The sequence below is a fragment of the Amblyomma mixtum genome, chromosome 1 (assembly GCF_055824585.1).
Source record: "Amblyomma mixtum isolate Tamu chromosome 1, ASM5582458v1, whole genome shotgun sequence".
In the NCBI taxonomy this organism is placed as follows: Eukaryota; Metazoa; Arthropoda; class Arachnida; order Ixodida; family Ixodidae; genus Amblyomma; species Amblyomma mixtum.
In genome coordinates this window covers 70,412,192-70,437,861 of record NC_143012.1, presented here as the reverse complement: position 1 = coordinate 70,437,861, position 25,670 = coordinate 70,412,192, and the positions used below count along the sequence as shown (strand labels likewise).

The window sequence follows — 25,670 nt, the reverse complement described above, 5'->3', positions numbered from 1 at the left end:
ATTTTACTACCCACACAGATAGAGCCCAAAAATGGCGTCATGTTTATTTATCCTCATTCAGGCTCATTCTTACAGCAGTGACAGCGGCGGAAACGGGCAGTAGCTCTGCGGCCCGCCGGCAACCTAACTTGGGAAACTGCGCTGCTCTAATGTGACCCCGCGTCACGCATTCTTTCCGCCGTCTGCTAGCCCAGCGGCGGCGTACGCGTCAGGAGTCGTCTGCTTGTCGTCTCCTTTTGCTGTACGAACTCGTTTCGTTGGCCATGTTCGTAGATAAAAGGATGTAACATTATAATCAGTAGCTTGAAAACTGAAAAGGAGCCGCTGAGTGGTTTTCACGGTCATGCACCACGTTATATTAGACCCAAAACCAGACCAGAAAAGATGAAAATACACCTTACGGTAGTTTGGAATGGCAGTGTTGCTTTCATATTCACTTCATTAAGGCTTGGCTTTTCAATATGACTGAGAAAAAAATGTGGCCTCATGAGCTCAATCAAGAGCTCAGCGTTGACACTATGTTCTATCACAGTTCCACGTACATGCAACACATAATCTGCTGCAATACATTGCGAGAACCACACTGTAAAAAGCCTGTGAAAAGTAGGCCTGTAACGGAGTGGCGACACAAACAAAGGAAAGTCAGGTAACGTTAGAGCACTGGAGGGTTCACAGGAGCAATTGAATTATGTAACGTACTGCAGCGGAAAACGGCGACAAGTCGATATCTTGTACCGTGGCAGGCGCCCGTGAAAGAGCAGAAGTCAGCAGAGATCCAGCGATGATGGTAACCAAGCGGTCGTCACTCACCGCCGTTATCCGACAACTGACTAAAAGCAGACGAGACGCTAGGCGGCGGGGCGGATTGCACAAAATGGTGTTTTTTTACTCCATTTCGGCACTGGTGAATTATTTGGCACAATTAACTCCCTTTCTAGACTGCACTGTAAACAAAAATATACCCAAAAGGGAGTAAAAATGGTGGCGGCCAACCCTTTTTACTCCATTTGTGAAAACATTTACTCCATGAGTGGGGAGTAAAAAGGTGGACTGTCCTCCATTTTACTCCCATGAGGGAATAAGGGAGTAAAAATGAGGATTTACCAGCATTTACTCCAGTCTAGAAAGGGAGTTAATTGCGCCAAATTGTGCGAGCAGTTAGCTGACGGCAGCATCCGATCGCGACAGCTGGCATAGCAGCACAGCACAAAACAATGCAACGAAGCTATCGCCAATACCCGCCGATCAGAGATCATGGGATTCCACACAAGCCGATTTTCCTCAAAAACGGGTTCCGCTGTCACCCGATAAGAGCGCAACGAGGCGACCTGTGAGCATAACATCGACCAGGCAGCCACGGCGCTGTCGGAGCAACCAGGTAGTAACAAAAGGCGAGGCCTTTTTAACGATCCCTGCGAAATGTGAACACCGAATACAGCGTCTACTCAGTCGCGTCCTTTAAAAACGGGGCAGCTATCATAATCAGTGCTGGGACGCTACGATCTACGGGTAGCAAGCCTGGCCTCCGGATGGCAGGCACGAAAGAAGATCTCCGGAAGAACCTTACGAAGTGTGGCGAAGATCTTATGCTTGCAATTTATCACTGCCGGTGACGTCTTCGCTGCAGTTGCGGTGACCAGAATTTCACGGTAAAGCCCCGCAGTCACGGTGGTTGCACTACGTCCGCCATATTCCACAACAGAAGCATTGTCGCCAGACTGCTGCCTGCCGTTCTCGTTGAAGTCAGCGAGTTATGAATGTAAGGCCGTTGTGGGATGCAGAGAGCAGTCACAGAACAGTTATGTAACGTATTGAAGTTCCGGCTAGTTTATTGTTCAATATTCGTTGTCCCGTCTCGTAATTTCTTCTGTCTGCGTCTTTATTTTGCTGCGCTGTTGAGAGGCTGGGACCCGAAGAAAGCGCACCGGGAGATGTACTGAGCGTTGTGTCGTGCGCGTGTTCAGCTTAGTACGTGTGTTAAGCGGTAACCGCATGAGGCGATATTCCTTCGCGATGCGTCGCGCGATGACGACGCCGTCGCCCACCGCTGTCGCTGGCGCAAACCGCACGAAACGACTCGGCGTCGGAGCGGCGCGTTTTCACTTGTTGCTCGACTGCTGCCACTTCAGCGTTCAGTCATTTTGCGTTAATTAACGCGTAGAACAACGTTCCTAAGGCTCCACACTAGATAAAACACAATAAAAACATTGACAAAAATATATGTGGGCAATAATTTTATTTTTGTCCAATACGCAAAGTCACGTGACAGAAAAGCGCACGCATTTTTTCCTTCCTCCATGAGCGCGCGTCTGCTGCCGGCCTCCCCAGCGTCTTTGTCCGCCATTGTACGCCGACGGAAACTCGCAATGCCTGTCTTTCTGCCATCCCCTCACCCCTTTCCTTTCACTTCTACACACTGCCTGCTATCCTTTATTTCCGCTGCCCCAGCTCAGGTGCTTCCAGCGGCGATAGCAGATGCCGGGGTAGAAAAATTCTTTTACCTTCCATATTCAATGCAAAATAAAAAAAAAACCACTACACAACAACCTGCCATGGTGAGGGCACGGCACTTCCCCCCCTGAGCTACGTCACGCGAAAGAGGCCCACATAGAAGTTCCGTGCAGCACGTCTCGAAGCTACGAGCAGCGCACTCGTGTTGAAAATGAGGCCTGGAAGGTACACAAATGAGGCCTGGACCGAGAAGTCAGAGTGGGGGACGAAGGAGACGACAATGCGATCCGTTCTGGTAACACGTGACACTTCCTTCACTGCCTGGGGGAAAGTCATGGCATGTCGCGACATGCTTCCGAACGCACATTTTTTTCTAGACGTTGACTGTGCCTAACCTCGTGCTGCGCGTGCGGTTGTGTCCGAGACGATGTTCTAGTGCCATCGCTGGATTGCGGAATGTGGATTACGCTTCTGCCAGGATATGCCTAACAAGTGCTGCGTGCCCAATTGCCGGACTAACTACAAATCGGGTCCCAAAAACCACGTTTTCAAATTTCCCCGGCATGAAGAAGAACAGAACGCCTGGATTAGGGCAATACATAGCTTGCACCGACGTCACATCCGGTGGCCGTCGGTAGCGAGTCGGCCATGCTGCCGAACCACTGCCAGACCGCCTCTAGCTTTCCGCTGCCTATGTTAGCTCGCAACGTGTCGGTTCTCGTCCATCCGTAGATTCGGTATGGCTTTGTGTGCCACCCTTGGCTGCTACGACCGTAGCGGCAGCTCCAGGCGAAAGAAGAAGCCGTTTAACACGAACTTCATCTGCATTCGTAAGATAATCGTAGGCATGCAAGTGCGAGCGCTCCATGACACAGTACGAATCTGCGCGAGCTGTGGCTGGCTCGCATTAAGCGCGATGATTTGGACCCCGACAACCCAAATTTAATTGTGTGCGGAGTGCACTTTGTGACAGGTAAGAGGCTTGTGTCGTCAACTTAATGTTTCCGATGTAGCGAACCACTACGGCCGCGCCTGACGCCGCCTAGGCCGATCGCTGCCGGAGCGCCGACGACGACGAAGCGTCGCTGAAAGACGAAGTGCCGCCGCTCTGCACGAGATCGCTTGGGTTGGACTGGCCGTCTTCTGCGCTGCCCGCCGTTCTGCTCGCCGTTTTGTGTCGCCCGCTGTCAACACCACGCCTTGTACCATTTGTGCAGAAACCCCCTTTCAACGAAAACGTGGGAAGCAATGGCTACACTCTTGAATGTTGCTGTTTTGATTGACGCCATCGAATTTGTCTGAAAACACAAACCCAGACTGGGTCCCGTGTCGCTGCATCCTAGCTACAGCACTAGGCAAGCCTTTTCGGATCGCCACGACCGCAGCGAGCAATGACTGCAGAGAAAGCGGCGTGCCGAGGCCGAGCTTTTCGTCTCGTTGCTTGCCCATCGCAGACAGGCTTCACACCCACCTGCTGTAGAAATCATTGTGTGGTCCCATTGATTCGAAGGCTTTCATTTCTTCCAACTTCACAAAGCTGGAAGGAGTACATGATATCCCCCGTGGGCCACTTCGAGGAACACATCAACACCCATCGTCGCGTCGACTCCCGGTCGCAGCGTGTACGGATCTGTATCGTCGCAAATTTTCACTTTGTCTGCGTAGCGTACACGCGCCGATCGAATAAATTCAGACCAGTAGCCTGAACTGAATGGTTCATTCGTCTCTGGAGTAAGCATCGCACTCTAAGGATAAGAAAATAATCCAAAGTGTCCGAGGAGTGGTCCGGCATCGCAGGGCAGACGGGCGGGGACGGCCGAATGGTTCGGCAGCATGGCCGCAAGCGTTTGATGGAGGCGGAAGTGACGACACGTGCAACCTATGTATAGAATAGTTACTTTTGCAAACTACGATAAGCTTATGCTCATGCATTGTAAAAAAAAGTGTATTTAAACTAGCAGCTGGTTAGCACTGTGGGTAGCGAATGCAGACTTTCAAGAAAACTATTGCCAAGCTACAACTGCTATTTAAACAAAAATTTAACTTCCTTCTAGGTTTGCGAGCTTCACTTTATTGAGGCTGACATCGTGCGAGAGGCCTCCCACATCGACGAGGTTACAGGGCGCACCACCACTTCACCCCTTTCGCATCTGCGCCTTCGCCCAGGTGCAATCCCTTCAAAGTTTCCGGGATGCCCGTCTTACACTTCTAAGCCAAGCACCTCAAGGGATGACCCAGACTCGAAGCGCATGCGTCTTGAGGCTACTGCTTTGAGGAAAGCGCTTGAAGAGTCAGCTGAAGTGTTCCGCGAAGAGCAAGAAGCAGATAGGATTCTAAACCTAAAAAACTGGACGGAATATATAGGAAGCAAAAAGTCTGCATTCTGGCATGCTATTGAAGGGAGTGAACGCCATATTTTAGTGCACATCACTGGAGACGATCAGCTCCATGCATCAAATATTCAGTTGCAGTAAAAGCCGACCTTAGCGTGACAGTTCACTTCGTAAAAATGCCAATAACAAAACTAGGCACCAATTTCTCCATCCCAACAGTAGCAAACAGCAAGAAAGCAATGGTGGAGCTACTTGAGGTAATTGAAAAAAGCAGTGGCGACCTCAGTCAAAGTCGTGAATCTGCTAACGACGACATCTGCAAGCAGATTCTTCTCCTGCTGGAAAAGTTATCTTTTTCGCCCACAGATGAGAGCACGAACATCATACAATTTCTTAGCGAGCAATTGAAGCTACTCTCAATGAAAAAAGTTCGGAGACGCTACTAAGCCGACTTCATGATATTTTGCTGCCTACTTTTCACTGTATCGCCTCACGCATACCAATATATCCGCGGATCTGGAATCATGACTCTGCCGCACCCAGTGACCATTCGATCAATATGCTCACCGTATGGCATGAATCCTCAAGTCGAACATCAGAGTGAATCGTTCCTCCGCTACATGGCCGGAAGAATCACCGACTTGAATGTTCGCCAACGTTTTGTGACACTGATGGTGGACGAAATTCACATCAAGCCTTATTTCGATTATAAAGGAGGCAATATTACAGGTGCTGCTCTGAACAGCTCGGGTGCAGCAACCAACTCACTTGTCTTTATGGTGCAGAGCCTCTTGTGCCAATTTGAGGAAGCCGCTCACATCGTCCCTGTCCAAAAAGCTGAATCAGAGTATCTGCACCAGTTGCTGCGGAAAGTAATATGTGGCCTGGAAGAAATTGGCTACAGGTTAGTGTGTGTTGTAAGTGACAACAATGCCATCAACACAAAGGCTATGTCTCACTTCTCGTCACCTCCTTCTAAACAAATTGTTTATTCGCATCCATCGGACCCTGCAAGGCCTCTTTTTTTGTAATAGACCCGGTACACATACTAAAGTGTATACGCAATAATTGGCTTAACCAGAAAAACGACCAACATTGTTTCTACTTTCCCGAGTTCGAAAAAGACCACACTGGAGGACAGCGAATGCTCTCTGCGTCATTTGCTACCATCAGGAATCTATACAACTTGGAGTGCGAGAGGCTGTTAAGCTATGGCTACAGACTGTCAAGAAAAGCTCTCAATCCATCGAACATCGAACGACAAAATGTAAAATTGGCTTTGCAAATTTTCAATGAATACCTTCCTCAGGCCCTGCGAGCCCTTGGGATGAAGCACAACCTCTTATTTTTCGAAGGGACTGCCACTTTCATTGAGTTGGTGGTGAAATGGTGGAAGATTGTGAACGTGAGGACGCCTTGGAAGGGAAAAAGGCTTATACCCCTGCCACACGGCAAATTTTGCCACTCCCATCGAATGACATTCGTTCAAAACGACATTAGTTTGCTGCCACACGAGAAAATCTAATGTCATTCGATGAAAACGACATTAGGTATCGAATGAGTTCCCTGAACACATTCGCCTGCGTCGTCCGAGCTAATGTGTTCCCTCGACACCAGAGACTTGGTGAGAATATACACCAAAAAACACGATTACAAAAACGTCACAAGCACTGTAATATTTCCGCGTCCCCACGATTGTGCTGTCGTTCATTTATGTATATAAAAATGCCAAATAGAATTGGAAAAAAATAAAACTCACTCTCGCTACCAGCCTTGAGTGGTTAACATTCACAACTTGGCGACGCCCAGCTCGCCCGCTTCGGACCGAATACTGCGTCGCCGCTGCATTTTTCGACGCGATAGCTTGCTCTAAACGGTTGTATTCGCTTTTATTTTGTGCATTCTCATCCCTCCGTAACAATATAGGTTTGAAATATCAGTCGCTTTTGAGATAAATTTAAGGATTTCTTGATGCTAGGCTTAACTATGTACGGCGTACACTGTCGTCATAGCAACGACTCCGAGCGAAGTATTTCTCCAACTTTCCACTAGAATCTACATTTTCATTTCATCCAATTGATTTACACTAAAAAAAACAAAGCCTTCGAATGCATTCATTACTGCCGTTAATAAAAGAGAAAAACGTTTTTTCGGCACTCAGTTCAGGAGGTTTGACTTGCTATCGTCCAGATGGCGCCACAGTATGTTATGCTTCTCGCGCGCTACGCTAGTCACACCCAACCACCGTGCTCCCTACCAAAACTGTTGTGAGGACGGGCGGCAGTGCGCGCAAGGTGCGCCCGTAGCATGCGCAAAGCTTTTGCGGACGCACAGCTAATACTGTCTAATTTCACCATAGAGAGCATTTCACAATATGACGTCCGCTATTTGCCTGCCGCCGCTGGCTGAGGTTTGGCTTGGCTTGGACTTGTGGTGGATAGCAGTGATCAACACGTTATTGAAATCAACGTTTTTAGATCCCTCGCGCACAGCGCGCCTATCTAAATACTTTGATTAAAATGAGGATGAAGATATTAGAATCGGTTTCCATTAGCAAAGCAATACTTTTTGCAACGTATTGAAGCATACATCGAAATTTTTGTATGCTGTACTCATTGTACTCTCTTTCCATCGCAATCGCCATCATTTGCAAATGACATTAGTTTTTGCCGTGTAGCAGCGCGCAGAAAAAATGACATTAAAGGGTCAGTCTATTCACCGAGATCAGTGTAAAAATAATGGCATATTCTGGTAGTTGGCACCCTATAACATCAATAACGAGGGGTCTGCGCCCGGTTTAGGCAGGAATTTATATTTTATTTCGGCGTTAAAAGTCGCGTAAAAAAGCATGGTGGCGACCCCAAACGTTCATTTTGTTCAAGAAAGTGGTAGTCTTTTTTGTAGAAGCATAAGTGAATATACTACGTACCATTTGTATGCCCGAATGTCAGAGAAACGTACGTTTTGTTCTAGTAAACTGTAGAAGGCGTACCGCTCTCTTTTTTTGTAAATCACATGAATATTTATAGTTACACGTACGCAAAACGCAGGCACATTCCCACTTTTAGTTCAGCGTATGCTAGCACAGACGCAAAAATAAACTCAGCCTATAGTGGCGCCATCTGGTCGTCAGGACGGGAACCATTGCTGTAAACAAACCGACTCTCCACTCAAGCCTAGGAGCGGCAGAATCGTCGCTCTAATAATTAAAATAAAGCAAATTTATCTCTTATATGTTTTCTTATAGGCGAGATGAGACGAAGCGAAAGACAGGCGCCCCATTTATGGCCAGTGAACGCACTGAAAAAGGCAGCAACAACGAGAATTCAGTCCGAAGCGAGAGGTCCGGCTTCGACGGGCGCCGCCATGTTTGTCGCCGCGCGGCGGAAATCCAGATGGTTGCCAGATGAGACTACCATCTCATACAGATGTGTTCCCACATTAATAAATTCTATTTTAAAATGTTCTACCGCACTGCTTGGCACCACAGCTGGCTAAACGGTAATTCGAGTAAAGAGCTATCGGTTGCCGCAAAGAAAATATGGTCGATAAAATTCAGTAGACTGACCCTTTAAGTCGAACAAATGTCATTCGATGAGAATGACATTAAATTTGCCGTGTGGCAGGGGTATTAGAGACAAGTTGCAAGAACCAGTGTTTAATTCGGAAAATGACATCAAGATTAATTTCCTTCACAATCTCTTGGCCTGGTTGGAGGAGTGGAAAGGCAAAAGTTTGGACAGCGGTACGCTAACAAGAGAGACCCATGCCGCTATCGACCACACAACATATGCTTTTGTGGAGTTTACGAAGTACTGCTTCGAAGAGCTCAAGCTATCATATGTCCTTCTAGGAAAGATCCAAACCGACAGTCTGGAGGAGCGCTTCGGAAAGTACAGGATGCTAGCTGGATCCCAGTATCATGTGTCGATGAGGCAAGTGTATGAATGTGAAAAGAAGCTACAGCTACAAAGCACTTTGCCAGCCATCTGTAAGGATGAGCGATGGGATGAGCTTCACTTGCGACCAGACTATCCACGACCTAGCCTAAATGTAGTGGTGACCGAAGATGCACTGTCGGAACTAAAAGACATCGTCCCGGTGCTGGTATATGTGGCAGGCTATGCAGTGTACGCAACACTTAAAAAGGTCAAGTGTACAAAATGCAGGGATGCGCTCACGGAAAAAAGGACGACATCAATATCCGACACGGATGGACGATACGACCTTGTGAAGCAACATGACAGGGGCGGGCTTGTTTACCCAGCAACATTTGCCGTCAACGCTGTCGCACACAACTACGTAGTTGTTAAGCAACTATCAACAAACAAGGACTTTTTCATTTAGTCACGGACCTCACGCTTGAACTGCTCGCCGGTGACGATTCCTCAGAGTTTGACACCTGCGAGGATGGCCACAAGTGCGAAGTTGTTCTAAAACACCTCTTGTACGGAAATGTCATATCTGGTTTGATATGAAAAAATCCAGATATGAACAAATAGGGAATTGGGCATATAAGGTCTTATATGAATATACGGGCATATATAGCCTGATATGCCCAATTCCCTATATACCATTATCTGAATGGAACTCATATAAGGAACTATATGTATATATGGTCGTATATGTCCTGATATGCCCAATTCCCTATATATCCATATCATGACTGAACTCATATATGACAATATATGAATATATCTGGCATATATGGCCTGATATGCCCAATTCCCTATATATCCATATATATTCATATATGGATTGAACTTATATATGGAAATATATGTATATATGGTCCTTATATAGCCAGATATGTCCTATTCTTATATGACCATATCTGATGGAGCCCATATATGGGATTTCTATATATGGTCTTTATATACCCAGATACGGCCAAATCCGTATATAGCCATATCTGCGAACAGTCATATATGGATGAATATACTTATATGGGCCATATATGGCCAAATATAGATAAATCTGTATATGTCCATATTTGGTTGGAGCTTATATATGGAGCTGGTTCTATATACGAACATATACTGACAGATCTGCACATAACCTTATATACTTTTGGTTAAATGTTGAAGGGAAATTTCCCCTAAGGCGGAGCAGACTTCCATTAAGTTATTAATTACTTATTCGCATCCATCCAAGCACAGTCATACACCATGTCCCCAGACCAGGACGAATCTTCTTACGAAAGAGCAAAAGTTTCTGTGGAAGCTGTGTCGGGTCCCTTTGTAGCCGTGTGACTGCTTGGCGGAATGAAAATGAGTGATTACTCCCTTATTAAAACCTTATAAGCTTTCATATGGAAATATATAATAAATGGCAGCCTATGTATATGTGCCCTCATACGGCGAGATCTACCGAAGGAGACGGTACAAAAAACAAATTGAAGAAATCCAACGATTTGCGGCGCGCTTCATCTGCAATCTCTGCAAGCACCTAGGCTCCCCTTCTCCAATGTTGCAGGCTGCTACTTTAGAACAACACCAGCATCACAGCCAGTAAAACTTTTCTCATTCGAGTTCTGTACTGCTCGCTCTCAGTGACTGCCTGCAACAGCGACGCGGCCTTCTATCACATTAGCCAATAAAGAGTGAGCCTGGGGCGTGGCGTCTCCAAACAGTGATGGAGGGCGGCCAAACAAAATATGTAATGAAATTAGCTACAACCATTGCAGAATGCTGTCATACATATGCCGTTATCGCCACATGCAGACGTAAGCGACTGTGCAGTACGTCCTTACCGCTACTACTTCATATATGTAATACAGCTTAAATTTTTGACGCAGATTTTTATTTTAAAACTTTGAGAGATACGTTGGTGCTGTGTAGGGGGGTTATACAGGATGGTTAACATTATGTAAGCGATAAACCTGATTTAATAGACGATTAATTAACTAACATTAACTAATGAACCTTTCATTTTGATTCTAAGGGGCAATATTATGTTGCCAAATTAAAGGCCGTCATCGTAAAAGGTGAGCCCAGTTTCTAACTTTTTTTTTAATTGGTATAGGGGTTTGAAATATCGAGCGCCAGATTTTGCGCATTTCAAAGCTCGCTGAGTTGGTTTACCCGCATTGAAAATGCATAAAACTGTCGGTCACTTTTTTTATGCATCAAACACGGACATCGTTTGTGTATTTTGTGATGTAGAAAAAGTTTCTTTGAATTCGGCGACGATACGACGCGCAGCGACGCGTTTATGAATATCCGAAGCGGACAAGGCAATTCATTGAGCTTGCAAGTGTGTATGTTCAGTATTTCGAACCACATTAACGATTACGAAAATTTAAAAGCTAAGGTTATCTTTTTTTACTGACGGCCTTCATTTTCGCGATACAGACTTACGCCCCAAAATCAAAATTATGAAAGCTGATTAGTTAAATATAATTAATCATTTTTCAGATTATTGAGCTCTGATACGCACATAATGCCCGTCTTGCTGTACGGTCCACCTTCACTGACCAAACCGACATCTCTCGCACTTTGTAAAATAAAAATCTGTAAACGTTAAAAAATGTCATCCAATACATATCTCTAAGTGCTGCTTTAAATTGAAAAACCACTCGGTTTTATGCTGCTCTAAAGCTCCTGATAATCATATAGCATAGGTAACACAAGTAACACAATTACCACATAGAAATTGCGCAGGAAATTTTATTGGGGTACATTTAATGCTCTTGTGGTTCTATAGTTCTGTATGCTTCTTATCGTCGATGCTTTTCTTTCTCGCTCCTTATTTCGCTGAGTTTAGTGCCCACGGTCAGCAACAGCAGCTTTCCGGAGAGCTCCCGCCCCTTCTTGGTCGGCAGGGCCGTTGTGTAGGCTGCGTGGGAGATAATTTAGAGCGATCATGATATAAATCTGCGCAGAACTTGTGCACATGGCCACAGTAGCATAAGTTGAAGAATTATGCACTGAATCCGAGACACCCTACCGTAAAATCCATTGTGGGATATTAAAGGTGCCCTGCGACGTACATAAAGCATGGGTTCTTTAATCTTTGTATGCAGAGTAAGGGACATTGTGAGTCCTGAACGCGCAATGAGATCACCGAAATCATAATATTTGATATTTTAATCTTCGCTAGAAATGCTTGTTTCGAGCCGATGGTGTCGCAACGCGGCGGCCATTTGCGGCAGCGGAAATGAGGTGGCATCTAGATAGAGCGCTGCCTTTCTCATTGATTGGGCGTCCAGTTTGCATATTGTTCCTTCATACTTGTGAAATGAATCCAAAATATTATGTCTCTGAGTACTGAAAGCTTTTTCGCATGCCACAAAAACTGGAAAGAAGCAGGCAAAGCGAACGAAAACTAACAAGAATGCAGCTAGGGGCGACACTTTCCATTCCGCTTCAAACCTTCATGGCGGCCAGCGCTGTTCAAAAAACGTTGGCTCAGACCAGAAAGCGCGCGCGTCGAGACCGGCCGTGACCATACCAAGACGGCAGCGAAAAAAAAGCCAGTCGATACACCTTGCCCAAAATGTGAAGAGAAAGGCGGGACAGGAGACGGGAGTCGAGTTTGGGGGGGAGGGGGGCTACCGCTGACAGCCATAGAGTCCGGCTAAAAAAGAAACTTCGGGAAGCTTCCTTTGTCGTTAGTCCCCCCTGCCCTTACTACGGTGTCGCGTACACGGGGGGAAGACGCCGTCAAAATGCGCGGCTGTCTACAGCCCCGACAAAGCAACTGCATGCACGCTTCCGCTGCGTGGGCGCTAGGCGCGGTTCTGATTTGTAGCGCCCAATCTCGGTACTGGGTGAGTGAAATGGGAGAGTGAAATGCGTTTTCGTCTGAGCTTTTCATTTCGAATTTTTAGAGTGGAATAACTTTCGCTTGCATGCTCCGATTTCAATAATTCTTTTTGCTCTGGTCTCTGGAACGCATGATGAATCTATTTAATAATATTAACTGGTACAGAGCAAATCATCGCGATGCCCCTTTAAAAGCTTAGCCTCATGCTTTTTTTTTTTGGGCTTTACCATTAAAGTTTCCTGGCACAACCGCGAACGGAAACAGGTATACGCCAATTGTTTCTGAAACACGTTCGTTCGCACTAACCACCCGAAATAAAACGCGTACCAGCTCTTCATTCCACTGCTCCTGCTTAGCTGTAGAGCGCAAGCCTTGTGGCAAATGTAATGGGGCCATTGTAGCCTAATTGGATACGCAGAACGCAGCAATGCTGATCCCGTGTTAAAATAGAATTAGCACTATTACTTACGACAATGATACGTGCATATGACAGAATCCATGACAGGTTGTTGTCTACGTCTCGTTACTTAGAAAATACATCCCTAACTAGCCCCGCAATGTGCTTAGCGAGGTTAGTCTATGTTTTTTGCGTTACACAATTCATATCATGCACTTGAACTACCGCTGGCAGGAACGCAACTCGGTGGCGGTAAAAATTTAGCTACTGAAAAATGAGAGATTACTCTCCGACTGCACATAGAAATAAATCATGCATTATGATAGCATTTAGCTTAATTTATAGCCCTATCATCGAAAACTGCCGACGGCATTGACAAAGGTAACCAACAAAGCAATACGGGAAAAACAGTAAATGGTTGTTCACGCTTACCTGAAATATTGATGATTGCAGGTTCACAGAAACCTTGGTATTTCCCGCTCACTTGCACCCTGGATCCTTCCGATGGCTCATCATCCCATGCATGCTTGGCGCAGGTCATTTTCACGACGTGAAAAGTGTCTTCTTCCTCAAAACGCACAAGTGTGGCGCTGTACCATGATTTCAAAGGAAAAACAAGTGGATGCAACAACGGGTATAACCGGAAATTGCTCGCCCGGCACGAAAGTGCGTAGCACACTGCAGAGTCCGGCTTCTAGCTCTGTGCAACAGACGACAGTCAAGGGTGGCGCCACCAATGCCTTCCTTAGCAGATATCTGTGCATATCTGTGCATGTCAGATATCGGCACCTGCGCACGGGCGCTCGCGCGCGCGTCAGAAGCGGGGTCCGGTTTACAACAATGGGAGGACCGCGGGGGCTGTCGGGGACTCTTTTTCTTCATGGCTTGAAGCTCTCCTCCCCTAAATTTTCTTGGAATCCTTGCAGCTCCCCAACCATCTCTTGTTCACGGCTTGACATTTTTTTCAGTCGGCTCCCGAGGGAGAGCGAGCCAGCACCAGGAGCATGGAGGTTCATGCCACTTTTCGACGACCGTCGCGGTGCGTGCTGGGCGCGCAGGCGCTTCGCGTGTATGCCTTGGAAGTGTCCATCGAGATGGGGCTTTATATCGCGTGTATCTTTATCAAAACAAATATAACTAACGATACCCCTGCTGCGTCGTGTTTTCGGATCACTCTGTAGGACGTATTATGTAAACTGAACCGAATAAATATTTCGTCCTATCTACATAAACCAAAGAGAGGCTTGATTGAAACCTGTTATATTCGAAGTGATTGTTAAAGCGAATTTCGAAAATCGCTAGCTCTCTGCTCCTTGTGCTGGACACTGCGCAATGAATTCGACCATACATCACGTCAGATACATCACAAAGGTCCCAATCGCCTTTCCTAGAGATTGATACGATGCGCAGCTTGACGTTTGCATTCGCTCGCAGATTTAGCACCTGCTTGTTCCGCAGATTCGGCACCCCATGCGTGAGCGGTCTTCTCTTCTTGAATGCCTGTACTAGCTGCCCGTTGTGGCACATAATCACGTCATTTTACATGTTTGTTGCTTTAGGACAGGGTAGATTACGGGAAACTTTCAGCTGGTTATCAAAGGTAACGGCGCGCCTTCTCTATCAAATATGTAGCTAGTCAAACGGCAATTTTCGTTTTGGACAAATAGGTTTCATGTGTTTTTTGCACACATAAATGATGTTGTGAAGGTGCGGTTTCACAATTTATATTAAGAAATGATTAGCGGTACACCACAGCGGTTTCTGTATGCAAGTTATTCGGCCAAGCGGCCGTATAGTGTGGTGGAATTATCACCGTTAATTTCCTAACAAACCTCTTAAAATTCTAATTACTTGTTGAGGCTTAAGTGCTTGTTTTTGTGAAAACACAGGCAGTCATTGTGTTAGTGCGTTATCTTTGCCTGAATTTTTCAAAAAACGACGGCGTTCTGAGGTATCTTCAATGTCCGGTTAAATCGACGTGATTATGACCTGACTAGAGTGACCAAGGGCGCCAAACTTTTCCCTGGTGTGATGACCAGGTGCATCTCGTGATGTTTCTTCGATTTCTCTTGCCTAGAATGAAACAAAACACTTTTCAGCTTCTTCTAGTGCTCGTCGTCATGAACACACAAAAATCAGCAACAAATGCCTTCTACCAGGGAACAGCAGTTAGCATACTTCATTGGAAAAATTAGATCGCTGGTATATACTGTTTTGCATGCATTATTGCACGGATTGGGTCGGAATTTTTTTTTTTTTGAGGGGGGGGGGGGATTTGTGTGCGCTGTACTCCATTGCAGCACACAACAACATGTTGTAGTTCTTTAAGGAGAAGCAGAAGGCTGCAACGGCTATAAGAACCGAATTGCCTGATCTGAGGGTCGCTTTTCACTCCAAAGTTGAGGACGGGGATCGCCATCATCGTCATCCGTGATCAATTTTACAAGACAAAGAACCCTCCCATCGACCACCGATTAGCTGCTGTTGAATTCAGTCGGGCAGGGTGAGGCTACCCTTGTTTTTTGTCACATCTGCTCATCAGACATTCCATAAGCCTTGACTGTGACTCGCTGCCCTTGGAGTCCACTCTGCCACTCTAAACGCCGACCTTTGTTCGGCTCGTTACTTGGCCACCCTAAGCTCATTTTTCCGCATTTTGTTAGTGCTAAGATATGGATGACACCAGTTTGTTCAGTAATACTCTAATCGCTCCCCTTGACGTTATCGCTAGTATTTTCCTTGCCATGCCCAATGCGTGCTACACGGCTGCTTGAAATCCCGTCGAACCGATCGCCACTCGAGTCGACAGAGCTTTGCGGAAAATGGGAAAAAGATATCTTAGCGGAAAGTTGAGCACTCAGAGGCTCTTCGGCGTCCGGCCGACATTCGACGGTTTCAAATGCTTACGAAATGCGAACAGAGACCGCCCCTGTCATTGGCGGTGGCCGTTATCTTGCCTCAGAGCCGCGTCCCGCAACTGCTTCGGCCCTCTTGATTTCGACATCTGCTGCTGACTTGTTTCTTCTCCTCTTTGTTTAGCACACTGCTTGCGTTGTCGCTAATTTAGTGCTTCAAGTTAATGACTCGTCATTCAGCATTTACAGCGTGTGCGTGAAATTTCAGCGGGAATACACAAATGTCGACTGCACTGCAGTACCACCGTTGTCTGTGATCGTTTGTATGGCATAAAACGCAAGCTATGTTAAATATTCTCTTTCTGATGCGCGGATTGTAACTATACTTGTTTACACAGCATGATCACTGCAAGAAGACCGGATGATTGCGACGAAACACTTGATAGCCGGAGAACTGGCGCTTCTCGGTCGTGGCAGATCCGCTTTCTTCCATAGCACAAATACTCGGTGCTGAACTGCTTTATCCAGAAGCATGTTCGACGATTGATCGCATCAACGAAAATGATCTCATTTGTTATCCACGAGCGGCGCCAGTGGTCGACTGTTGACGGCTCCCTAAAGCAATGCTCGGCATGCCGGGTGACACCGGCGCTTCCCGCTCGTTCTATTCGTCCTGCGATATCAGCAATCCTCCGCTAAGGGTTACAGTTTCCAAAACTTCACTTGTGACAATTTGCATTCGCCAAAACTTGTGTATTCACACTCCACAAAAGCCGAGACCACATACGCGAACAATGCGGACTAGCGCTTATTCGTCGAAAGCAAGGGTCTCATCGAAGCAGCTCATGACGGCGCTGGAGAGCTCGGAAAGTGCCGTGATATGTTCTGGTTGCGTGCACAATGGACTTCAATTCAAGAGACAAAAGCTATCTTTCTCTGATTTAGTATTTTTAGCGGTAATATGGGGAGTCATCATAGTAAGAAGCAAACATAATGAGCGTGAGCGTCAGGTTCATTATAAGTAGGATCGGATGTACAATCCAGCCGGAATGAAACGCGAACACGCATATCGCCTTTTTGTTATCGATTTGTTATTTGTTATCGATTTTTTCTCTTGCTGTTTAAATTTCAATAACTTAACTATGAGTGGGACGTCAATGAGTGAGGCACGAAAAACTGCAATATAATCCCTGCGTCCTCGTTTTAATTCACTACAATGCTAAAGCCAGTCAACCAGCTTCGCTATCCGGACTTGTAATGTATCCGGAATGTAAAACAGCGATTATATTGCACTTTTTTTATGCCTGCTGGTCATTTCCGAAATTCTGTGTGGGCACGTCGCCGGCGGAGCGCATGGAGTCAGCAACGCCTCGACTGGTACCCGCGTGCTGCTCGCGCTGCTGACACTCTTTCTTTCATTGTGAACACGTGCCTTCCTGCTCGTGGGTGCACAAAAGAGGGGTTGCCGCTCGTTGTGAGTCATGACTGGAATGCCGCGACGTTGAGAGAGTGGAGAAACGCATTGTTGTCTCGGGTGCTGCCAAAATAGTTCTCACAACATCAACGGCCAAGAGCAGCCCGTGCAACTCTATAGATTTCCTGGACATATGTCCCACATTCCTGGAAAAAAAATTCAATATTCAAAATTTGTCACCACCTGCCAAGGAAATTTTGGAGGTAATGGTGAATCTTATCGATGTGTAGCAAAATCTTGCAGAACTTTTCCATCGCTCGCATCGAGCGATAACAAAAACATTAATAGCAAGACAAAAAAAAACAATGCAATTATGTCGACGGGAAGTTGGTGTAGTGAAATCTTCCATTCTATTTTCCATTCTAGTGCATTCTATTTGCTTCCTTTAAATATGTGCTTTGCATTTTGAATAAAATCAGTAACCTGTCTTGTGTGTGTGTGTTTCGCGCAACTGCCATGTCTGATGAAATCTTCGAGTGTACAAAAAAAAAATACGTTCATGCACTTTTTCCCATTCAAGAATAGGTTTTCCCGGAATTGCTGTCTGTGAAATGATTGAGAACGAGAGACGGCAAGCCTGGATAACTTCTTTGCGCAAGCTGAAGTAGGCGGTTTTCTCTTGCTAAATTGGTTTGGTATGTTGCGCGTGTATATTATTTCTGACGAACTTTCATTGTAATTCACTAAGCATGCAGTGTTTAGTCGTAGAGCTCGCGCTAACGAAACTATATTTTTTTTTTGCCATTAAAGCCCTCCGCCGGTAAGGTAATGCAAACAAATATTTTGGAGGCTGACATCAACAGCTGCGTTAGGCAGACGCGTGTAAAGCAAGGTCAGTGATCGCCTCATTGTTCCTTTGTGTGACGCGCGGCTCAATTTCCGAAGTTATTTTGCTAGATGTAAAAAATGTCTCAAAGTAAAAGTAGTAAAGATATTAGCTTGCACATGAGTGAGCATTTGAATATAAGAGATGGCTTTGCAAATAAATTGTTTTGGGAATGCACGTGCGCTGCAATCGGCATTAAATTTAATGTACCTACCACTGCGTAGTGATCGACCAAACTATAGCATTTTTTCTGGTAGCCGTAAGCGAGCAGCTGGTAAGCGCATTTCGCGCGTATTTTCGTTTTTCTTTTCAGCCTCGAATATTTTCATTTTACGTCCAAATAAACACATACTCGTTATTATTCAGCGAAAAACGTAAAGAAATTCCAACCATTTGGCAAAAAAAGTTGCGTACATCGAACTGCTCAGCTACCCAAAAAAATTAAGTATTTTGCGAAAATGTCCCGGCCACAAAAAAAAGGTATTAGGCTCGAATTACACGTCTTAAATGAACTTGCCAATTACTTGCGACACATATTTCGCCGCAACGGTAACGGCGGTTTCGTCAACAATCTGCTCCACGAAGTGGACCTGATGCACTGTCAGTTCTCTTTTTTTTTTTTTTTTCAGGTTCGGCGCAGAAAAAAAAAATCGCTGACCACTCTTTCTTGGAACCTGCACCTAAGAGGGTACTGTCGCGATAGAAAGAAATGCGAACAGCGCGGCGCCTAATTCGAACGCAAGTACGCTACAGACATGAATTCCAAAAGGGTCGAAATGCGGGCCAGTTGGTACATTGTAAACGGAGAAAAAACCAGTCACACAAGACGACGGACAAGAAGAGTGTACACACCACAACGACTGGAATTCCAATTTCGCAGTGCGTAGGCAACATGCTGTTCACATTATTTTCTATCGCCCTTGTACATTTTCCTAATTCTCTTAATCTCGTCAGCGTTCTAGCACGAAGGAAAAAGCAAGCGTCAGCGCAAACAGATTTCCAGCTAGTCCAACACGTGCAAAGTATCTGCGGAACTGGTTTTTTTCAAGAGAAAGGGCGTTACGCGCAACTTCTCAATGGGAGGGGTGACAGGTCTGTCCGGTCAATTGTGGGGAGTCGCGGGAGACGGTGCTATGGTGCTTTTCACTCGCGCTTGCAATGCCCCTCTGCAAAGCTCTGGTTCCCTCGGTACCCTCGGCGTGCCTTTCGGAGCGAAAGAAAGGGGGAAAGTGACACGGACCTGGACTACCCACCCTCCAGCTACCTTCTGAGCACCGCCGAAGGCGGCAATGTGTCGCTTTTCTGCTATTCTGGGCGGGTTTCGAAGGTCTGCTTTTTCACCGCCTCAGCAACGCCATCTCTCGCTCAGTAGGGTAAGGAACATTTTGCCGTGAGTGGTGGCTGACCGTGGGCACAGCGGCGACTCATTTATTACGCAAATAAGGGATGTCTTGCGTTCCCGTGACGGTCGGTCTCAGAACTGGCATCTGAATATCGGCCGGCAGGGGAGGTTGGATTATCAAGGGAAGAAAAAGTTGAGGCGAAAAGAAACAGACCAACGCGCATAGTATCAAGAACTATTTGCAGAAGATTTTTTTACAAACTGTTCAGCTTGGCACAACAGTCGGAGTAGAATGACGAGCTTGGTCAGTACACCACGGAGACTCGGTGGCGCGGAAAAGGCGATAGGTAAAAGATTTGCGTGTAGCTGTGGAGTTTTTCTCGTCTGCATTGTAAACGTTTTGCTGGCAACTCTAGATAGATGAATTTACAAACATTTTGTATTTTTTCTCTGATAATTATACTAGAGCGTTTTAATCTTCATCCCTGTGCCGCAAGGAGCGATGTGTTATTTACGCTCCTGGACAAGAAATGGCTGTATGCTGCAGCGGTTTTGCAAACGTTTGTTGTACGGCATTACCGCAAACAATTAATGCAGATTTCCCAGTCCTTCAGAACGACATAGTTTTGGGGAACAGCGCCCAAAGAAGGAACGTACACCGCACCACCGGCTTGATGGTTTGAGTATTCATCACGTTTGCGAAGGGGCTGAGTTCGATCCCCAAGCGGTTGTTGTACGTTCGGGACTCTATAATCTATCTATGTTCCTAAAAACTATGATTTCGATCGCAACCAATTCGCTGGACTTGTAATCCACTTATTTAGACCCAGTCAGGAAGGTTCAGTTCGTCAGGAAGGTTCGAAGTCCACCCAAGATAGAAAGCGCGTATATGCATGTATAAGTGCATTTAAATCATAGAAAAGTTGAAGGTGATTTATAGCACTGTACTTTAATTCACCTTAATTAAACACCGCTATGTAATAGCAGTCTAACTTGATTGAAGCCTCAATCATACAAAGCTTAGTACCATGTTGTGCGGTGTGTTTCACCATCTTCATTGACCAACAATATCATGTTTGACACAAAGTTAATTATTTAAGTTCGGAAGTATATGGCACAAGCATCCCATATATGAGGTAGGATATGTTCCATATCTGCGAGATTGTTTCCATATAAGGATTTGAAGGTCCCCATATAAAGAAAGAGCATCTATATAAGGACGCAAATACGACTATATATAACAGTATATGGCACTATATAAGGTAGCTTATGGCCGTATCTGCCCGTATTTGTGGTCTTATACGCCCATATATAGCAGTATATAGCGGCATATCAGGTTTCCCATGGTCATATCTGGCCGTATGTACGAGCATATATGGACCTATTTAACTTTATATGATCCCATATATGAGTATATACAGCCATATATAACATATATCTGGCCCATATCTGCCATTTTCGTAAGGGGTAGCACGAACATTTTTCTCAAGAACTACTGCTGCAAGATGAACGACAAAATATTGGATGACAACGCCAAGGCGAAAAAGAGAAAAGCTGAGACTCTGCGGAATAAGGCAGCGGTTCCGTTGTAAATAGCAACATGAGTGTTTTATATGTCAACTTCTAAACCCACTTGTTATGTTGTAAATACTTAAACTGTGGCAATGTATGTACCTGTATCGAAAGCGATCGTATTCATGTAAAATATGACCCTAGAACAAATACATGTATCTCCAATAACAATACACATACGCAGTTGTGAAAGCTATTCGAGAGTTTTTGATTCTTCATTATCGCTATGCTTCATAAAACCATGTGAAAAAAAGGAAAAGTTTTAAAATATTGGCAAATTTATTTCAAGTAATGCATGAAGAAAAATATCTACTGAGAAAGTCGAGAAGGCGCAGTGCGATAGAAATGCTGACATCAGTGCTTAAACAATCTTTGCACAGATGGTTTGCGGCTAGTGCCTCAAAATAAATTCCGCGTAAATTGTCTGCTATTCATTCCAGTATTTTAACTAAAGAAAAAAATGTGGACTGATAAATGTAAGCTTATTGCTGCTAGTTGATTCCGGTCGCGATTCCTTAAGCTCCGCCGTAAGTGGCGGCGACTGTGGGCCTCTTTTCGTGACGTCACGGGAGGAGCACCGGCCGTGGTGAGGGCTACGTCGGCTGCGTCTCCGGTGAAAAAAAAAAAAAAAAACGACTTTCGCGCGCAAAACGGCTCGGAAGTTGCGTACCCGCAAGACCTACCGTCATTGGCTCGTCTCGCGCGGCACTTCCGGGCGATATTTTCTGCAAACCCAGAAACCGGGCGACGCAATGAGCGACAGTGGTTCGGCGGCCCTCATTGAGGCGAATTATCGCCTCATGCGGTTAGCGCTTTAATATGCGAATATGTAACAAGATCTCTTTGTAGTTTATCTCTCCCCATTCTTTCCCTTCACTTCTTTCATTTCATTACTACAGCCCGCCTGGTATCCTTTGATTTCCGCTGCCCCAGCTCAGGTGCCGCACGGTCGCAGTCTACAGGTGTTTCGAATGTCATGACACCCTGCGCGCGCATATATATACTAGCTCACTTACAAGGAAAGGTCCCAATTAAGTGAAAAATTACCCAAAGAATGAGTTCTTGGGAAGCCTATACTTTTTATTGGTCTGGTTTTGCGAATAGATGTAAGCATCACAGATGACAGCCATTAAGTTTGTCACAGCACCAGACGGGGGATGATCAGAGGAAGCGGTCAGGTACATCAAAATGATCCGCTTTCTCCTTTGTTACACAATTCAGTGACCCCTTATGTTAAATCCCCATTGTTCCTTACTTCCCTTAAACCATCTACGTTTTTGAGGGACATTCAATCTAAGAAGTAAGGCCTTTGTGTGAGGATATTAATGGGCCTTACGAATAGGCTCAAGGGCGCCCGCAGAACTTTTTCCAGGGGGGTGCACCCGATGGCCGGGTATAGGGGAGGCGGTAGGTTAGCACCAAAAAGGAACTATTTGTAGTATAAATTGCGCACATGAAACAAAAATTAGGGCTAGGCTTGGAGAACAAACAGAATTTATTAATTAACAAAGAATTGAACTCGATAAGCAAAATTCGATAACTTAATATCATCTAAGCGTGCTAATCAAGCTGTGTAGTTGTTTTCTACTAGTGCATAAATAACCGCAATTCCAGGAGGGGGGGGGGCAGTCGCCCCACTTGCCCCCCCCCCCCCCCCCCCCTTCCGGACGCCCATGTCAAGGGCCGTTGGCATACTCCTCTAAGCCACTAATAAGAATGAGGAAGTTCAGACCGGGAATAAAAACGAATTCTCAGAAATGCAGTGAAAGTATGAGTAGTTTATTTCAACCCGACTTTTCAGACGCTTGCCTGCCGTGGAACCGCTCCTTCAGTTGAAATTCTTCTCGTGCAGAGGACGATGACTCCCATCTCAAAGACTGTGGATCTCACCCATGAAAAAAATGCGGTTGTTTTTGCGATCCCTGATGTAGTAGATGAACGGGCGATCCACGGTGAACGGGGTGATATCCGGTGGAGGTCCATCCGCCAAACTGGTGGTCACTGCGGGCTCGACGGTTCCTTCTTCACTGACCTCAAAAGACGCTTCGTGGAAGGCGGCCGAGATGTAGGTCGGCGTGGTCGCGCTGATTCCGCTGAAGTCGGCCCACTCTCCGAAGACGACGTTGAGTCCCAGGGCTCGCATGGTGGGCACCAGGTCGTAGCTGACGCTCACGTTGAACTTGGGCAGGCTGAGCGCTACCAGACAGGGGTAGAGACTCCTGCCGAGGTCTTCGAGAACCGCAAGCGACAGGTCGTCCCTGAGCTCTGCGAGCTTCGTCGCGGAGTCCGGAAGCAGCACCACCATGGCGAACCTGTTTCCCGAGCACGGGATCTCCACGGCGGCCGCGCCGAGCTCGTCGAGACGAGTGTAGGGGAAGTAGCTGGTGAGTTGCATCATCGGCTTACTGACCTCGGTGGTACCCAGGTTGAAAAAGGACTTGTTCCCTGAGTCCCACGGGTCGAACATGGTCAGCCAGGTAGCCTTGAAGTGGACGGTGTTGGACAGGAAGAGAACCATGCCCAGCGGCTCATCTTCGGGCAGGATGCTGTCGATGTTTTCTCGCTCCAAAGCGTTGACCTCCGCGGGGTCGACTCCGAAGCTGGCGAAGTCCACGGACATGAGCTCTGCGTCAAACACATCTTGCAGCTGCTGCCTGTAGCTTTCGGAGATATCGAAGCTGTCCTGCACCAGGACTATGTTGTCCACTTCCAGCGTCACGTTCGAGTACGTGCGCTCGAGGAGGAGCCTGTACGCCTGGAGGACCCAGGACTTGTCCGTGAGGCCGACCTCGGTGTGACCCAGCACCGATGACAGCTGGTCTTCCGAGCTCTCCGCGGCGCCGGCGTAGGCCATGGCGAAAACGGCGGCGATGTAAGTCGGCGAGAAGAACACGTTGGAAGAAGGATCCTCCGTCGCCAAGCGCTTGAGGAGGTTCACAGCGAAGTGGTTGTGAGCTTTCACGAGCGGCGCACCGTCAAACAACATGGTGGATGTTTTCCGAGGTCTGGAGGTCGCATGTAAGGCGCCTCTTTTTATACCGACTGGCAGTGGTGTTTTTTTTTTTTGCTTTTTACCCCTTCCTCTGCGGTGGCCAATGGGAGTTTCGATTTTTACCCCGGCCAGGCACAGCGAATGGCGCCTGAAGAATTTTCTCTCTCGTGAAAAAACGCTGTTCTGATTGGCTTAGCTTTGAAGCACGAGCGTCAAGCCACGCGCATGATTCATCGTAGCGGGAACAGCAAGAAGGGCGCGGTACCCTCCAGTCCGGACAATGGATCGCCCCCTCCCGACTGGGTCGCGCACAAAGCCGCGGAAAGACCTGGTTGAGCCTTCTTTCCGGAAATTCCAGTGTTGGAAAGAATGCTCTGCTGCCAACTCTCGAGAGACGCTGCCATAGATTATTTGGTGACCTCACCAAGGGCACAAAGGAGACTGTCTTTGAGGCAGATGGACAGATGTCAGCACATGTTACTCTGAGTAGGCATATTAGTCAGCGTTCCTTTCCTGCCAGGCTTGACGAACGTTGGCTTGACTATCTGGCGGATATTTCTGGGAACGGCGAAGTGGTCACCTCTAAGAAGTCTCGTCTACCGAGAACCGGATTCATGCTTTCGCTTTGTCCGATAGATAGGTGCAATACACAGATGTAGAACTAAGGTCCCTAGATCGGCTTTAATAGAGGGGCTGCGGTGTCTTGCACCTGACACTTGGACTACCTCGTCTCTTGCTGGTCTCCAGTGATGACTTGACCCAGTTCGGCGGCGAGGAGCTATGTATATTGATTTACGAACGCCCAGGCCTTTACAGGCATTGCACGAAAATGTAACTACAGAGAGGAGTAATTGTTTCTATTTATAGAAAGAAAAACGAACAAGGGTCGAAGGGGGTAGGCTCAGCCTTCCAGCCAACGTTTCGGCAAACGGATGAAGACAGGGCGCCTCTGGTCGAAACGTCGGCTGGCGGACATATTTTTTGTCGACAAAAGTGCCATCTTATCGGCTTCTCTTTGTTGTGGATCCCTGTTTATAAAATGCTAGGCGAAGAAATACGTGGTTGTGCGTAAAAAAAAAATATTACTAATACAATTCGCGGTATACACTCCTCACCCGGTTTACCGAGGCAACTTTGTTTGGAATTTTTTTCAGATAGCGCCTGCACCAGGTGCATCGAATTATTTTGGGAATTTCAGGCCATATTGGCGGATATTGAACAAGAAATTTTTGCACCGTCCACAAATAGTTTTCACGTGACGTCTCACTCAAGAACGAAGCGTTAAATGCCCCTCAAAGGGGCCCCCTCCCGGCCTATGGGGTGTACCGATTCCCTCCCTAGACAGATTCCGTTGGATCTGCTAGTGTGAAATCGAGGTAGGGGGGCCAAGGTTAACCACAGCTTAATCTAGGATTAACCGTGGTGTCATGAACATTGGGCATGGAGAGCGCGTCGCCCTATTTTGCCGCTTTGGTCATCGCCTCCCATTTGGCGAAGAGACAGAACATTTCTATCCGGCTTGAGTGCAAGATTATCTCCGAAAATATTATTTAAAAAGATTCAAGATTATCTTCAGGGAGCAATCACTGAACGTTGAGCTATTTTATTCCAGCGAAGTAATACAGATAATGATTTGCAGATTATACTGTGCATTTTCGAGC

The 25,670-nt window shown here is 46.4% G+C and overlaps 2 protein-coding genes across 2 annotated transcripts in view; one reads left to right on the top strand and one right to left on the bottom strand.

Moving 5' to 3' along the window:
• The window catches only part of LOC149366712 (flap endonuclease GEN homolog 1-like), a 361,675-nt gene that overhangs the window by 281,916 nt on the left and 54,089 nt on the right, over nucleotides 1-25,670 (top strand). The window lies entirely within an intron of this gene.
• On the bottom strand, nucleotides 22,888-24,003 carry LOC149366716 (iripin-8-like). The gene has a single exon (XM_089567504.1). It carries the CDS (start codon nucleotides 24,001-24,003, stop codon nucleotides 22,888-22,890), a length of 1,116 nt encoding a protein of 371 aa, XP_089423630.1.

What these genes read in the sequence shown, in the direction of transcription:
- LOC149366716 (XM_089567504.1), bottom strand. Translation starts at nt 24,003, where the DNA reads ATGTTGTTTGACGGTGCGCCGCTCGTGAAAGCTCACAACCACTTCGCT.